The sequence below is a fragment of the Octodon degus genome, unplaced genomic scaffold (genome assembly GCF_000260255.1).
Source record: "Octodon degus isolate 3935 unplaced genomic scaffold, OctDeg1.0 scaffold00032, whole genome shotgun sequence".
NCBI lineage: Eukaryota > Metazoa > Chordata > Mammalia > Rodentia > Octodontidae > Octodon > Octodon degus.
In genome coordinates this window covers 650,111-662,093 of record NW_004524608.1, presented here as the reverse complement: position 1 = coordinate 662,093, position 11,983 = coordinate 650,111, and the positions used below count along the sequence as shown (strand labels likewise).

General features: G+C 53.2%; 1 protein-coding gene across 11 annotated transcripts in view; it reads right to left on the bottom strand.

Annotated features, from left to right (window-relative positions):
• Nucleotides 1-765: 765 nt before the first annotated feature.
• Nucleotides 766-11,983, bottom strand: part of Arhgef11 (Rho guanine nucleotide exchange factor 11) — a 134,392-nt gene continuing 123,174 nt past the window's right edge. For 10 of the 11 annotated variants that reach the window (XM_023713660.1, XM_023713663.1, XM_023713661.1 and 7 more), the window contains 17 exons: nt 11,722-11,909; nt 11,305-11,451; nt 10,967-11,046; nt 10,686-10,811; nt 10,182-10,299; nt 9,324-9,502; nt 8,718-8,793; nt 8,237-8,404; nt 7,396-7,486; nt 6,608-6,733; nt 6,012-6,073; nt 4,916-5,134; nt 4,369-4,728; nt 3,318-3,413; nt 2,300-2,505; nt 1,888-2,077; nt 766-1,345 (listed from right to left, as the gene is read on the bottom strand). In XM_023713660.1, coding sequence (XP_023569428.1) covers nt 1,287-1,345; nt 1,888-2,077; nt 2,300-2,505; nt 3,318-3,413; nt 4,369-4,728; nt 4,916-5,134; nt 6,012-6,073; nt 6,608-6,733; nt 7,396-7,486; nt 8,237-8,404; nt 8,718-8,793; nt 9,324-9,502; nt 10,182-10,299; nt 10,686-10,811; nt 10,967-11,046; nt 11,305-11,451; nt 11,722-11,909 — 2,491 coding nt within the window. In that variant the 3' untranslated portion in view covers nt 766-1,286. The remainder of the gene's footprint in view (nt 1,346-1,887; nt 2,078-2,299; nt 2,506-3,317; nt 3,414-4,368; nt 4,729-4,915; nt 5,135-6,011; nt 6,074-6,607; nt 6,734-7,395; nt 7,487-8,236; nt 8,405-8,717; nt 8,794-9,323; nt 9,503-10,181; nt 10,300-10,685; nt 10,812-10,966; nt 11,047-11,304; nt 11,452-11,721; nt 11,910-11,983) is intronic. The other variant, XM_023713666.1, reaches the window with a different exon arrangement.

Below are 11,983 nucleotides of genomic sequence, written 5' to 3'. Positions count from 1 at the left end.
CCCTGGGCCCACTGCACCTTTGTGTTTTCTGTGTGGGACTGTGTAATTTAGCTGTTCACTGGGCACACATCTGAAGCTTTGGAAAAGAACACTGTATGTAGGGCTCTGGCACCAGGAGCAGCTCTGCTTAGCATCTTCTATCACCATGGTCCCAAGAATCACACACATACCACAATTGAAGAATATTTAACTTTTCTTAAAAAAAAAAAAAAAAATTAACCATGTAAGGAAGAAAATAAGAGTATACATTATCTTAACAGCAAAACAGTCATTTCCATATCTATATTTTATATATTATATATATATTTATATATATGTATATATACACCTAGCACAGTGTGTATATTAAGTCACCAGTGGGGACCACAGTGAGGACATGGTGATGGCCAAAGCTGTGGGCCCCAGGGATGTAGTGGTCCTGGGTTAATTCCGGGACTCCAGCATTCAAATCCCTGGCCCGCTCCTGGGGTTCACCTTCAGCTCTGTACCTGCTGCTACACAGGTTTCTACAGGGGGAGGCAGGGAAGGGAGGACACAAAGGTACAGAAGTTCTCCACAGGCCCTGTCCTGATGCCCTAGGGTCCTACAAGTCCTAGGGGATGCGCAGCTCAGCACCGGACCACAGTGGGGCCAGGAGCCCTCCCCATACAGTATAGGGATGGTCCTGACCGCTCTGCCTCCCCCTTCAGGCCCTGCCCTGATGGGTGGGCCTGATGTTTAGGGAACTGAGTGATAGCACTATCCCACCTCCCTTAGCAGTCCCTTCTGAAACTTATCTCCAGCACTCAGGGACAGAAACAGAAAAGTCAAGTTATTTACAACAGCAAAGATGCACATACAATACATACATATTTATAGGAGTCCAAAGTGACCAAGAGGGGAGACACCCAGCGTGGCCTGGGGTCCTGAGGAGAAGGGGAGGAAGAAAGTGCATTTACACTGAAGCCTCCTCCTTTCACCTGCATGTAGGGCACTGTGCACACAGGTGCACATGCTGTGTGGGGCAGGGCAGACCACTGCCAGCTGGAGCAAGTGGCCAAGATGCAGTCAATGTGCATAGGAGACAGGCCCTGGAGGGCTGGGCTACAGGGACAGAAGAGGGGAAAGACACTGAGACCTGGCTTTGATCTGTGCAAACCAAGCAACATGCGGGTCTCCCCAGGCCTCAGCTGCATCTGTTTCCCCACTGCCCCTTCCATAGGGAGATGGCCTGGGGCCTCCCTGCTTGCACCTCAGGCTTGTCTGATGGAGAAGCAGGGATGCACAGGATTTGGCTGTCACGGTGGCTACAGTCCTGGTGACACAGGTGTATCTGCAGTACTTTCTTCCAGAGGGGTGTCACAGCCTGTGAGAGAATGGTAGGGTAAGGAGCTGGCTGTGCCCGAGGTGAGCCCTGCTGTGTGCTGTCTAGAAAGCTCTTCTTGGACTCAAACTTCAGCACCATCTATTTGTGGTAGAGCACTCCTTCCCCTTAAGAAACCCTCCCTTTCTGTGGGGCCTTAAAGAGGCTGTGTGCTAACCACATTCTTGTAGTCAGCCCCCAAATCCTTAGATCACGTAGGTATGTGCTTAGTCTTGAGTTAGGACATGGCTGTGTCCCTGGGCCACTTAAATGGCTCTGAACATTTAATAAGAAAAGGTGGTAGACATGAGATGAGGCTCCCTCTGGTGCACAATCTACATAAGCACAAGGACAGAGGGTTCAGTTCTGTCCCATCATTAAGGGATCTTCTGTGCGTGTCTTTAAAAAGATCACTTTCTGGAGCCAAGGAAATGAGTTAGGTATCAGTTGGGGACAAACCTGACCCGAGCCAGCACCTCTCCCACTGCCTGCTAACATAACACTTCCTTCCTCATGGGCACAGAGTGAGAGCTGGTTTCACTCACCGTCCTCAGGGTAGGACTCTGGCTCATGGCTGTCCCGCATAGCAGAGCCCAAGGCTTCTTTTGCTGGAGGGGAGAGGGATCTGTCTGTCCATCTGGATGTGTCTGTGTGGAAATTGCCCACGGGTGTGGTGCCACCAGAGGACTCTCCACCAAGGGATTTGAGTAGCTCTCTGTGGGCCAGCTCCATGTCCTGGAAGAGTTGGGGGATGTCTGCTCAGGTTCTCTTATTCACAGGCCTCTGAGGGAAAGGTGCTCACACTCCCATCTGTGCTGGGCCCAGGACAGTGCTATGATTTAAGGTGGCTGGATTCCCCTAGAGTAAGGTCTAGGGTTCCCACAGAATCTCACTCTTAGGGAATGATCTTGGATGACATAATGAAGGCCTTTAGGGACCCTCACCTATACGTCTCACCTTGAGTCTGTTGAGTTTGAGGGTGAGCTGCTCGATGGTGCGAAAGATCATGCCCACGTCCCTGAGAGCCAGGCCAGGGGAAGAGTAGCCGGCAAGTCTTTGATCTCCACTGCCTACTTGTGCCTGGGAGTGGCTGGTGGGTGCTCCTGAAGGGTCAGTGCTGGAATCCACTGGTCCTGCTGGCATGCTGACATAAAAACAGTTCCCTGTTCCCATGAGGAGAGAAAGAGATCAGCAGGCAATCAGAGAAACACCTGAGTTCCCTCCTACTACCTCAGTGTTGCCACATACAGCAGCAGACAAGGGCCTGGGAAACCTTCTCTGACAACAGTGTGAACCACGCAGGCCTCAGGTGCCTACCCGGCTCCTCTCTCAAGATGGCAACTCTGCTCAGATGGCCACACGCCAGGGAAGGTACTTAATGATGGAAGAGGAGGGAGGAGGGCAGGTGGCAGTGTTCCACCTGGGGAGTGGCTCCCATTCCTTGAAGGGAAGGGAAGAAACACTGGGCTTGTTTTGGACTTTCTGAAAAGGTGGCGGCAGCAGCTTCATCCACCCTGTCTCAGCTCAACCTCTGCTGATGGGCGGCAATGCTGCCCCTGCCTGAACTGTCATAGTAGAGGGAGGTCACAGACCATGGTAGGCAAGGGTGGGGGCCTCAGTTAGCAGCATAGGTGGACACTGAGGGATCTGGGGGGCCACTGTAAGTTGGATTCCTCAGTGGCACTGGAGTGGTGGCTGGGGTACAAGTGTCTGCTCAGCATGTCAAGTTAAGGGCACTGGTTTCTTTGCCTCTCACTTGGCACACCCTGCTTAAACCTATACTCTGAAAGGGGCCACACAGTGCCTGCCAAGTAGTTTTCAAAAGGTGAGGTTAGATTATAGCACAGGGTCTCCTCTTATTGCAGACAGCTGAGCGATCTGCAGCACAGCTGCATGTCAGGCAAGGTCTGATGCCCAAGGCTCAGCTTTGCCCCACAGGCCTTGCCTAGCTTTGGCTAAAGGAGAAGTTAATTACCCGTAGCCTTTGTTCCGCCTTCCACTTCGGGTGGCTCAGGTTCTGACTGGCCACTTTCTGGCAGTACAGGGACAGCCTTGCTGCCCACCACCTCAGCTGCACCGACACCACCACCACCAGCGAGAGGTCAGAAGACAAGGAAAGGAAAGGGAAGGGGAGAGAGCAGGGAGGAGAGGGGAAAGAGGTGGGGGAGGCAGAAACAAGAAAAGGAAAGAACACTGTGAGCACAAGATCATACACGATCACCTCTGGGAGCTGCACAGAACTTTTCACCACTTCACCAAAAGACAGAGGGAAGAAGGTCAGTTCTCAGAAACTAGAAGTGGGTACACCTCATGCAGAGAGGCAGGAGGCAGCATGGGGCATGAGGAGGACAGAAAGCTCCCATGGCACCACTGTGGAGCCTACTGGCTTCTTAACGCCAGCTTTCAAGATCTTTCCCACCACTCCTCGGACCTGGTCTTTCCAGCCTGCTCTACCTGACGTGAGCTGCCCTTCCTCAAACTCACCACTCTGGCGACTCCAGCTGGGTCTGATTGCATACCCCCTCCCCTCCCTGTGAGCTGGTCTTGTCACAGAGCTGCCCACAGCATACTCCCAGCTGGAGTACCCTTCCTGTCATCTTGTTCCCTTAGGCACAGTTCCTTGCTCCCCTCCCTTTCTCGCTACTATTTTGTCTTGGGGGTTGGAGGCTCCAGAGAAGAAAAATCACACCTTTTCCTCAGGACTTGAAGGGTGGTAAAGAATAGAAACTTATTGGTAGTTGGTTTCTGTTGGGTAGTAGTAAAGGTCTTCATATATATATATATATGAGAATGGAGTTTGAGATAACAATTTTGCCTCAGGTCACACAGAGATTAACAGAGCTAAGGTTTTGAACCTCAGCCGTTTGACTTCAAAGCCTTTACATGGTACAAATGTGTCTCCTTCCCCCAGAACCCAGTGCCAGTCTCTGCTCACACAGTTCCCAAGATAAAGGTGGGGATGAAGTAGCTGTCTACCCCAGCAAAGTGCTACTTGTCTCCCTAGCGGACAGTTCAATGTATCTTACCTTTTCTTACAACTTTGTAACTTCCTGCTGCTTCTGTGCTTGAGGCTTCTTCAGGTGGATTCCTATCCAGCTCAGGGGACTCCCAAACCCCAGAATTTCTGGTCCTTGGGGGCAGGTGTGCCAGAGAGCGAGACACATCCTCCTGTTCTGGCTGGCCTCCCTCTGGCTCTGGGAGCTGGGTGTTGTCCCTGTCACCTCTCATTGGAGCCTGCCCTGGGGAGCCTGGGTCCCACGGGTGAGAGGTGATGCTGATGACAGAAGGTGTAGGTGTTAGGTCATCCTCAGGCTCCCCACTGGCCCGAGTGTCCATGGTGTGATCTGGCAGCAGGCTCCACAGGATCAGGTGCCGCAGGTTCTCCACTGGAGGGGAAGACAGGGTGATGATGGCTTCCTGAACCCAGGACTCACACTGTGCCGGGGTGAGAGGACTCAGAAGAGGCAGGGGCTCTGGCCAACCAGAAGGTGTGCACATCCATCTGCTCTCAAGCATGACCAGGGAGAGACCTTGAGCAGAGGAGGCTGAAGCTCACACTGGCTGTGCACTTACCATCTTCCAGGGCTGAATCAGCAAGTCCTTCCATGAATAGGGGACCTGGGAGGGCCAGGCCTATGGGGTCCCTTGTCCTGATGCCCTTGTTCTCTCCATTCAGGCTTGTAGAAGAGAGAGGCAGGGCCTCCAGCTCCTCTTCCTCTGCACTGCCCTCCTGCTCAGGCTCCTTGGGTGGCACTGGTTGCTTTCCCTGCACTCCTTGCTGGGTCCCAGGGCCTGTTTTAAGAGGGGACTCTCAGGTAGGGCAACAGAGTGAGAGTTCCAGTAGGGTAAGTCCACACACAGCATGGATCCAAAGGGACACCATCTGCTAAGACTCCCCACGCACTGCCAGCAGGTAGCCACTGCCTAGGCTCTTGGGATGCATCAAAGATGGAAAAAACAAAGATCTCTGCCTTGGGGTGGGGTGGGGTAGGTGGCCTAAACTCTAGTACGGGGATACATGTAAAGAAAGAACTAAATCCTATAGTTTGTTAGAAGCTGATGAGTGCTATGGGAAAGAAGTGCTATGAGGCACCAGGAATGGTGGTTACAGTACTAAAGGGCATGGTCAGAGAAGGTGTCACTGCAAAGGGGACACAGAATGGACTGGAAGGTGTGGGATTAGGAAGAAAAGCACTCTAAGCAGTAAGACACAGGAGAGAGGCCCAGCCGGAGACCAAGATTTCCCCCCACACCTGAGCTTTTTAACCTCCTAACAAAAACATTCAATGGGAAGTCTGTTGGAGAACACCCTACTTCATCCCACCCCAGCAACCATATCTGAAACCTTCTGCATGCACCTTCCTCTCCAGCAGCAACCCAACCCCATGCTGAAATGTGTACGTGCCCTGGGCCCCCACAATTGCTTCTTCCATGGATCATCCCGTCACCCAGGAGGCAGTGGGATCTGGTGGAGGAGCTAGTCTGAATATCAGTCTGTTCTCACTCCCAGGCTCTTCTCCACTCCATTTCTTCACTGCTCAATTCATCAAAACCTCAGACTTTCACACCTCATGCCTGATAGACTTCCCTGTCACCACACATCCCTGCCTAACCAGTGCCTGCTGAGACCAGACTGGGTTGGGCTCCCACGACAGTTCAGGGGCTATACCTCCAGGTAGCTCCTCAGGTTCTGCGTCAGCATGGAACACTTCTGAATCATCCAGTTCTATCCTGAGGGAAGAAGCCCACTGTGGGTGAGAGAAGGCCACCTGGCAGCAGTTCCAGCCCCGCTGGCCAGGAGATCAAGATGTCACAAAATCCCACTGGGGACTCTGCAGTTAGAATGCAGTTTCTATGAGGGGAGAGGCCAGGCCTCTTGGAACAGAGGTAGGTGGGACAGAGGTAGGTGCTGGCTCACCCTCTCTAGTCCCTCATTCTTTTTTTTTTTTTTTGGCGGAACGGGGGATTGAACTCAGGCCCTGCTATCTCCCTGGTCCCTGGTTCCTGATTCTGTACTTTCCTCTACTTCAGACACAGTTCCCATTATAGCAGCCCAGTAGGAGGGCAGTGGGGCGGTGGGTGGGAGGAGGGGACAGATGGTAGGAAAATAGCCATGTTCCTCCATGTACTAGAGCTGGGGACTATCTTCCTCAGACAGCATTTCCCTGTCATGCTGTTCACCCCAAATGCGAAGGGCTTAAGAGCAGCAGGAAACAGGCAGCTTGGAGTGGGGATGGACAGGGCCTGGAGGGCTAAGCACTGCACCTGCTGGGGCTGGGGCCCTGGAGAGCTGGCTCCTGGGGGCCTGGAGGCTGGGGAAGAATGGGCACGGGGGCGGCTCCAGGGTGCCTGGTGGCATTCCGCACAGCCTCTTCTAGGAGCTCCATCCATCTGTTGCTCAGCAGAAACAGAGAGGACTGGTGAGAACAAGGCCAGGCACATGCCTTGTCCCCTAGGGACCTCACTGCTCCAAAGCTTCAAAGCCCTGCAGCTGTGCCCCATGAACCTTCTGCCAGCAGTCACCCACCTCTTGTACAGTTCTCAATGGCTGCTCCTTTGGGTTTATATGACTTGCAGCTACCAATTATAGACACTAAACCTTTGTTAAGCCATGCGCTAAGTACTCTCTGTATGTCTTTCCTTTCAAAATAGCTCTCCAAGAGGTAGCACTATCCACATCCTACAGGGGAAACTGCAGGACAGAAACTATTTGACTCAACCTGTCTCCTTCCTCCATGCACCCCCTGCCCCCCAGCGGCTGCTGATGGGGAGCATGGGTGGGTGGTGCAGTGGGGCCTTAAGTCTTCACTACATTACAGACTTAATACAACTGTTGTGGGACCTGGGTATGGGTGGGGGTGACAGCCTTTTACAGCTTCTCTCAGCCTGTCCTGCCTGCTGCTTCCCTTCCCAGCTCCTTGTGTAGCGATAGCTCTGGGACCCACCCCGACAGCTCTGGGACTCAGCCCTGGCCTCATTGCCCAGCATCTTCATACCACTACCCAGGTCCCAAAGGGATGGCGGTTACGTGGGACCCCTCAATCAATTCTCACGTGTTCTTGTCTGATGATGTCAGTGCGACTAGTTCATAGATCTGGGGCGGGCCCAACTTGGAGGTGCAGATGATGAAGAAGGCCCGTTTGTCTGTGTGAGGAAAGACACGTGGAAGGGTCAGCACGGGTGGCAGAGGTGGAGGCCAGGGTGACTAAGGGCAGACCTGAATACCAGGGGTTAACAGGAGAAAGACTACAGTCAGCATGGGCTTCCAGAACAACTGGGAGAGACAGGTGGTTCTGGGACCTCATGTTACCTTTCAAGGCTGTCCTCTTGGCCCTCCTACTCTAATAACTGAGGCTGATGTTTGTCTGGTGCTTTCCATCCCCACTATCCCTTCACACCTTCTACAGGTGGGCAGGCAGCACTGCGTTACAGATGCAGACAGAGGGAGGGCCCTATACCGCCACTACACTTCATCCTACTCACCTCTCACTGCTGGACTTGGCTCTGTGCTGTGGGCTTTTGCCTTCTGTAACCACGCTGCCCAGGGCAGAGTAGAATGGGCAAAGTACACAGGAGGAAGGCTTGTCTTCCTCCTCCTGCCCCATCCTACTCTTCCCAGCCCTGCTCAGACACCCTCACAATCTTATCCAGACTGTCTCTGGGGACTGACCAGCCAACTCTGCCTAATTCATTTTCACCCTGGACCCTATCCTATCCTACACTTACCCATCTTGACCACATTCTCCTGCTAGGCTGGGTCATGGAAAGGAACATAGAGGATAGGTAGGTCATCTAAGGCCCCCAGTTGGATCTGCATCACCTAGTGCTCACTGGACACAAGCCACAGTGATCACAATGCAGGGCCCAGGCTGCTGGACATCTCCTTGAAGGTACCTGTGGCCACAGAGCGGATGAGCACGGCGTTGAGTTTGAGTACGGGGCTGAATGTCTGCTTGCTGTCCATGGAGCCCATGGTTGTCTTGCTGTGGCACTTCAGCAGTAGCCTCTCGTCCTGTCTCTGCAGCAGCACTAGCAGATCCTCCAATAGCAGCACATGGAGGTCTGGGGGTTGTGAGGCATACTGGGCTGCACACTTCATCAGCACATCAGCACAAAGGGACCTTGGGGCTCTTGGATACCTGTCACCAGGGGCTAAGTGGCCCTGGGGGCCTGGGGACCCCATGTCCTTTCTCTCTGGTTATTCTCTTTTAATACCGAACTTAAGGATCCCCGGTCTACCATCCCAGCTTGTTCTAAGTGCCAGCCAGCTACCTTAATATCCCTTTAGATCAGTACCCTCCTGGTTGTGCAACAGAGACAGAACTCCCAGAGGCTGCTATCGCAGCCGCCCTCTGTGCCTGACCCTGGCACATACCCAAGGTCTTATCCTTGCTGATCCTCCAGGTCAGGGGCCCCTCATGGATCATCTTCCTGGTTGTAAGATCCAGGCTCTGTGAAGGAGACATTATCGTTCATTCACTGAACAAGTGCATGAGAACCCACCAGGCACAGGCATTGTGCCGAGGCCCTGGGGATTCACGGGGGAAGAGGAAACTGTCTATTCCCTTACGCTATCACGGGGGCAGAGCCAAGTACAAAAGCAACTATGAAGCCGTGTGCAGTGTGCTACACAGTGGCTGGCTAGGTCTCCTTCCTGCTACCATACATGCCACCTATCTTCCCGAAAGACCACTCTCCTCCTGCCCTCCTTCCCTTCATCTCTACTGCCCGAACGATCTTTCCTTTGCCTTAAATCCTTTGCTCTCTAACATCCACCTGGTCGTTACCTGGTGACATATGTGCGCTGTCCACCAAGGACATGACAATGGCAACAGGATGTGGCTCCTGAAGCCCCACCATGCTGCCCTGTCACAGCCAGTCCATGTTGCCTTCCCTTAGACTCTCCAGGCCCTGACTAGAGTTTTGCTCTAGGGTTACCAAGGAGTGTGTGAGGCATGACTGCTGTGGCTCTGTCTCCTACCTTGAACTCTGCTGCCAGGGGGTTGCTGGCCCTCTCCAGGGCACTGGCGTCCAGGCGTTTCTGGTAGCTTTCTAATCGGTGCCGGTTCTCAGTCTGCTTCACGGCTTCATTCACGAACTTGAGAATCTCCCGGCACTGGTCTCGGGCCCGGCACAGCTTCTCGTGCTCTGAAGTGCCAGCTATCAAACAAGACAGAGGCAGTGGTTAGGGACTCCCCCTGCCTGAGACATGCTTCACAGTCAGCTCTTACTGCCTCCTTAAAGATGTGCTGAGTGGTTTGCCTCAAACCTCCCCTTTGGCCAAGCAGCCCTAGGTTTCAGACATTGCTGGCTTTAAGAATTCCTGCCTGGACTATAGCCAGAACCTGCTGCTGGGAACAGTAAGAAAGATACCTCCAAGAAAACTTGTTTCAGCCATACTGGGGTCCTCAACACCTTTCTATCCTGATTCTATTGTGCAAAATTCAAAGGAGTGAGGGATGCTCAGGACCTCAGGAACAGAGATAGCCAGGACCAGATCCCCTTTTTACCTTATCCCTTGTTCTTCAGTGTTACCACACACAGCTGTCTTTGGTGCACTGCAGAGGCATCCAGCAGGGGCATGAATGGGCACTGCTGTGGGACCACGATCAGGTAGATGGGTGGGAAGAACCAAGGTGGCCCTAAGCCTATGACTTGTAGGAAGGCCACTCAGGCCAGTGTGGCCCTCACTCTTTCCACTGCTAAACAGCCTACATTTTCCAAAGCACATTATGGACATTTTCTTTGACACACACCGAAGACGACAAAGGTCTTGTGCTTGTTGAAGATGCAAGGTGCCGCTAGGCAGAGGTCTATGCCCCAGCCCTCCTGTGCCTACCCTGGGTGTGTTTGATGATGTTCTCCAGCAGCAATGGGTACTTGGTGAGCCGCTGCATCTCGGAGATGATGAGGTCTCGGAGCTGCAGCCGCCGGCACTGAGGGTGGCTCTCGGCCTCCTGGACACAGGATGGTTTCAACTGTGGCTGGGAGCTCGCTTAATGCCAAACAGGTGCTAACACTAATAGGTCACTCCAAAACAGTGGTGACAGGGCGATGATGACCCAAAGGAGGGATATAGTTCAAAGAGCCAGGGAGGTGTCATCCTTATTTTATAGATGGGAAGTGAGACACAACTGTGTATATGCTGGATCTAGTAAGTGAGCAGGACCTCTGGCTGCTAATTCAGTATTTTCAACCAAGGTGGGCTAGCTTGAGAGGGTGTCATGTGCTACAACACCGGAGGGGTGGGGCAGGTGGGGCAAGGGTGCTACTGAGTGTCTTCCACAGCCAGAGAAGAGCGGGGGACTGGAGGAGGGAATCAGGGACACAGCTTAGGACACACCTGCATGAACAGCTGAAATCGGCTCTCTTTTCGCTGCTTGGTCTTGATCAGCTCTAGGGCTATTGATTGATAGGAACAGAACTGTGCAGCCACTTGCTGGAGCTCCTCTCGGGCAGGACCATCAAACTGAAGAGGCAGAACAGACATGGCCCCGGCATCACAGCCCCATTGGGGTCCAGTGCTTGTTCATTCCCACCCTTGCTAAATTCCCTGGTCTTGGTAACTTGACCCCATCTCCTCCAATCTCCACATGGCCACGTGCAGAAAGTCCAGAGTCATACCCGCGCCAGCATGAGGTCACTGATCTCTTTGATGATGGGGCCCTCCTCTCGGAGTTTTTTCATGGCTTCACACCAGGAGTCTGGGGTGAAGAGAAGAAACACAAAATGCCTGGAGTTGACCCAGTGTTAAGATTCTTAGTGACTGGAACAAAAGGATCTCTGACGGAAGTGGAAGCCATTGTAGTTTGGGGGGGATCTGGAGGGCTCCTACCAAGTTGTTGCTAACTTTCCTCTCACGGGCACCAGTGCAGGTTATCTGGGCAGAGGGCAGGGCAGGGGAATATGCTGAAACAGAAAGCTGCAGGCGGGCAGAGCTGGGAGGGCCTGCAGCTGCTTACTGTGAATCTCTATGAGTTCTGGCAGATTAGGGAAGAGTCGGGCCAGCTCCTCCCGGGGCATCAGGTTCTCCTTCTTCATTCGCTGGTAGAAGATGAGGTCTAGGACGCGAAGTGTGCGCAAGTGGGATGCTTCAGTCACAAACAGCTCTGAGAGGTGGTTGTGCCAAGGAGGTGTAGAAAGACAGAGAAGACAGCTCAGTAAGGATCTGGTCACAGGCTGGTTACTGTACCACTCTGCTTTGGGGGAGCTAGAGTGCTGGTTTCAGATCATGCAGCTACTTTTTTTTACCTCAAGGCTAAAACGGAGGTGTGCACTGTTAACACTGCCAGGCCCTATCCTATTTAACTCCTGCTTTGTGTCCTGGACCTGTTCCCACAGAAGTGCAAGCAGGGATGGGGAGGAGAGCACGTTCTCACCGTTGATGACCTCCTGCCGGTCAATCTCCCTCTGGGTCAGCCCAGCTACCACATCCTTGCCCACAGTGTGCTGCCAGTTTTGGGCATCTGGTTCTGGTTCCAAGTCAGAGAGCTGGCCCAGATCATCCTCTAGGAGATGGGGAAGGAGGGCATCTGTGCAGAAGCCCAGGCTGGGGGATTCGATGCTCCTGGGGAGGTAGACAGGCAGCTCGGCTTTGCTCCTACTCATGTTGGCCTCTTTCTTGCCCAACCTGAGCCCATG